Below are 4,286 nucleotides of genomic sequence, written 5' to 3' on the forward strand. Positions count from 1 at the left end.
TTCTTTCCTCCTCAAAAGCTGAGCAAGCTTAGAGTGGATGTTCAGACCTTCAAACAAAAAGATGGTGAATCCCTTTATGAAGCTTGGGAACGATACAAGCAGATGACCAAAAGATGTCCTTCAGACATGTTTTCAGAATGGACCATGATAGATATATTCTATTATGGTCTATCTGAGTTCTCTAAGATGTCACTGGACCATTTTGCAGGTGGATCTATTCACCTAAAGAAAACGCCTGCAGAAGCTCAAGAACTTATTGACATGGTTGCAAATAACCAGTTCATGTACACTTCTGAGAGGAATTCCGTGAATAATGGGACGCCTCAAAGGAAAGGAGTTCTTGAAATTGATGCTCTGAATGCCATATTGGCTCAGAACAAAATGTTGACTCAGCAAGTCAACATGATTTCTCAAAGTCTGAATGGACGGCAAAATGCTTCCAACAGTACTAAAGAGGCATCTTCGAAAGAAGAAGCTTATGATCCTGAGAACCCTGCAATAGCAGAGGTAAATTATATGGGTGAACCTTATGGAAACACCTATAATTCATCATGGAGAAATCATCCAAATTTTTCATGGAAGGATCAACAAAAGCCTCAACAAGGCTTTAATAATGGTGGAAGAAATAGGCTAAGCAATATCAAGCCTTATCCATCATCTTCTCAGCAACAGACAGAGAATTCTGAACAGAGTACCTCTAACTTAGCAAAATTAGTCTCTGATCTGTCTAAAGCCACTTTAAGTTTCATGAGTGAGACAAGGTCCTCCATCAGAAATTTGGAGGCACAAGTGGGCCAGCTGAGTAAGAAAATCACTATTGGCGTTAGTAGATATAAACGCCAGAAACAAGTTACAAACTGGCGTTTAACTCCAAGGAAGACCTGTACACGTGAAAGCTTCAATGCTCAGCCCAAGCATAAACCAAGTGGGCCCGGAAGTGAATTTTTGCATTATTTACCTATTTCTGTAACCCTAGTAACCAGTTTAGTATAAATAGAACTTTTTACTATTGTATTCAGGGTCTTTGACCAGATCTTTGATCAGTTTTATGCTATCTTAGACTTTTGTGGAGGCTGGCCATTCGGCCATGCCTGGACCATTATCACTTATGTATTTTCAACGGTGGAGTTTCTACACACCATAGATTAAGGTGTGGAGCTCTACTATTCCTTGAGTATTAATGCAAAGTACTATTGTTCTTCTATTCAATTCATGCTTATTCTTATTCTAAGATATTCATTCGCACTTCAACCTGATGAATGTGATGATCCATGATACTCATCACCATTCTCACTTATGAACGCGTGCCTGACAAACACTTCCATTCTACCTGCGAAAGCTAGAGTGTGTATCTCCTGGATTCCTGGTCCACGACGCATGGTTGCCTTTCCTGACAACAGAGCTTTCCATTCCGTGAGATCAGAGTCTTCATGGTATAAGCTAGAATCAATTGGCAGCATTCTTGAGATCCGGGAAGTCTAAACCTTGTCTGTGGTATTCCGAGTAGGATCTGGGATGGGATGACTGTGACGAGCTTCAAACTCACGACCGTAGGGCGTAGTGACAGACACAAAAGGATAGTAAATCCTATTCCTATACGGTCGAGAACTAACAGCTGATTAGCCATGCGAGAAACTATAGAGGACCATTTTCACTGAGATGACGGGAAGTAACCATTGAGAACGGTGACATCCAACATATAGCTTGCCATAGAAAGGAGTATGAAGGATTGGATGAAGGCAGTAGGAAAGCAGAGATTTAGAAGGAACAACGCATCTCCATACGCTTATCTGAAATTCCTACCAATAAATTACATAAGTATCTCTATCTTTATTTTACGTTTTATTTATCTTTTAATTATTAAAACTCCATAACCATTTGAATCCGCCTGACTGAGATTTACAGGATGACCATAGCTTGCTTCAAGCCAACAATCTCCGTGGGATCAACCCTTACTCACGTAAGGTTTATTACTTGGACGGCCCAGTGCACTTGCTGGTTAGTTGTGCGAAGTTGTGAAAAAAGAGTGATATTACAATTGTGTGCACCAAGTTGTTGGCGCCATTGAGATTACAATTTCGTGCATCAGTTCCAGATCTTCGATTAGGAAATCTCTCCCTCAAAAAGGGAAGAAATGGGGTTTAGCGTTGCATGTATAGTCCCAACCGACAAAGCGGCTCACAACCAATGTTTAAAATAGAGATGTCACAATTTAAAACCAATTTAATCCGGGAGTAAAATCCCGGGTCGTCTTTCCAAGGAACTAGTGACCACAAGCGCACAATTTTGGTTGCAAGATCAAGGAGTTTTCTATAATGAAGCAATCAATTAAGAAATAAAAGAACAATCAAAATTGCAATTAATAAACTAATAAAGGAATAAAAGAACTATCTATGTAATATGGACAAGTACTACTTTAAAATGATGGAAATGTGGTTCAAAACATAAATGGAACCTCAACTTGGGATGAGTTATGGAATTCCTTCCTTACCCTAACTACAACTATGATAATTATGATGGATTAATCTCACCTAGTCAACCCTTAACATCGAAGAGTAAGTCAAGTGAGCATAATTGTTCTTAATCCACAAATCCTAGCTAATTTACTAGTTACCTTAGTAAAAAGCTAGCGTTAGTAGAAACAAGGACAACTAACAACCCAAGAATTATCACTAAATGTTAGACATTATGACTCTAGTATTCCATATACTCATTTCCCCAATTCAAGGAAGGAAAATCTACTCCATATTTAAAATTGACATTTCATCAAACACATGGTAGGCATATTCATAAAACATGGCAAAATTGGAAAATACTTAAAACTATGAACAACCAATGAACAAAATCAACAATGGCAACTCAAATAACATGTAATAACCATTTAACATTAAATCCATTAACTATAACTAAAAATTGCAAAAGTATATATGTAATGATAAAGTGAATTAAAACTATAAGAAAATGTAGAATAAATAGTATAATAAAAGGGAAAATTAAGAAATACTTACAATGGAAATAGCTAGAATCCAAGATCAAAATTGGAAAATACAAACTTGTAGCATAAATCCTAACTAAACCCTAAGGAAATTTGAGAGAAAACCTAGCTAAACTACCCTAAACTACCTAAAAATATCAAGCCATTCCAACCTATTACACCTGAAATCACTCATAAAAAACATCAAGGCATCGGATGGAATGAAAGTGGAATAAAATTGATTAAATTAGGTGCAAAATAGCATGTTGTCACAATTAGACATAATTTTCCCATTTGAATGTAGCCGATAATAGCGGAGCCCGCCAATTGATGTGTATTCGAATCATAGGAGCAGGTAATCGACGATATGCTTCTATTGGTGACATTGTTGTTGCTGTAATCAAGGAAGCGGTACCAAATATGTCTTTAGAAAGATCAGAAGTGATTAGAGCTGTAATTGTACGTACTTGTAAAGAACTTAAACGTAGCAATGGCATGATAATACAATATGATGATAATGCCGCGGTTGTCATTGATCAAGAGGGAAATCCAAAAGGAACTCGAATTTTTGGCGCAATCGCCCGGGAATTGAGACAGTTAAATTTCACTAAAATAGTTTCATTAGCACCTGAGGTATTATAAGAAAAAACATTTTATTATTTAATGAAAATGAAATAGATAAATTAATAAATTATGTCTTACACATATATCTAATTATTAATAAAATTGGATTTCGTTTTTTATTTTTTTAATATATATTATTCTTTTTGAATAAAAATAAGTATAAAAATAAATATAGAAATATAAAAAGAAATATATAAATAAGATATTATATAGATATCTTTCTATTAAAGATATATAAATATACTAGATATCTTTCTTTAATTTTAACTAAAATATTTTCAAATTATATTACTCTAATATATATTAGAAAATATAGAACACGGAGCATGCTGATTATATCAAAAGTAAGTAAAGGGTAACATTTATTTTCCTATGGGTAAGGACACCATCGCCGACATAATAACCTCTATACGAAATGCTGACATGAATGGAAGAGGAACGGTTCTAATACCATGTACTAACATTACTGAAAACATTGCTAAAATGCTTTTACGAGAGGGTTTTATTGAAAACGTGAGAAAACATAGGGAAGGGGGAAATCTTTTTTTAGTTTTAACTCTACCATATAGAAGAAATAGAAAAGGATCATCTAAAACGCGTTTGAATTTAAAACGGATCAGTACTCCTGGTCTACGAATCTATTCTAATTATCAACAAATTCCAAGAATTTTAGGGGGGATGGGAATTG

The 4,286-nt window shown here is 35.3% G+C and overlaps 1 protein-coding gene and 1 non-coding gene across 2 annotated transcripts; one reads left to right on the plus strand and one right to left on the minus strand.

Annotated features, from left to right (window-relative positions):
* Positions 1-24: 24 nt before the first annotated feature.
* On the minus strand, positions 25-133 carry LOC127743627 (small nucleolar RNA R71). Its single transcript, XR_008005011.1, has one exon. It is a non-coding gene; the product is annotated as a small nucleolar RNA R71 (small nucleolar RNA).
* A 3,171-nt stretch (positions 134-3,304) lies between these two features.
* Positions 3,305-3,616, plus strand: LOC127742925 (50S ribosomal protein L14, chloroplastic). The gene has a single exon (XM_052255616.1). The coding sequence runs from the start codon at positions 3,305-3,307 to the stop codon at positions 3,614-3,616; it is 312 nt and encodes a 103-aa protein (XP_052111576.1).
* The last annotated feature ends 670 nt before the right edge of the window (positions 3,617-4,286 follow it).

Source organism: Arachis duranensis, chromosome 10 (genome assembly GCF_000817695.3).
Source record: "Arachis duranensis cultivar V14167 chromosome 10, aradu.V14167.gnm2.J7QH, whole genome shotgun sequence".
In the NCBI taxonomy this organism is placed as follows: Eukaryota; Viridiplantae; Streptophyta; class Magnoliopsida; order Fabales; family Fabaceae; genus Arachis; species Arachis duranensis.

Coding starts and splice junctions, on each gene's coding strand:
- LOC127742925 (XM_052255616.1), top strand. CDS start 3,305: ATGTGTATTCGAATCATAGGAGCAGGTAATCGACGATATGCTTCTATT.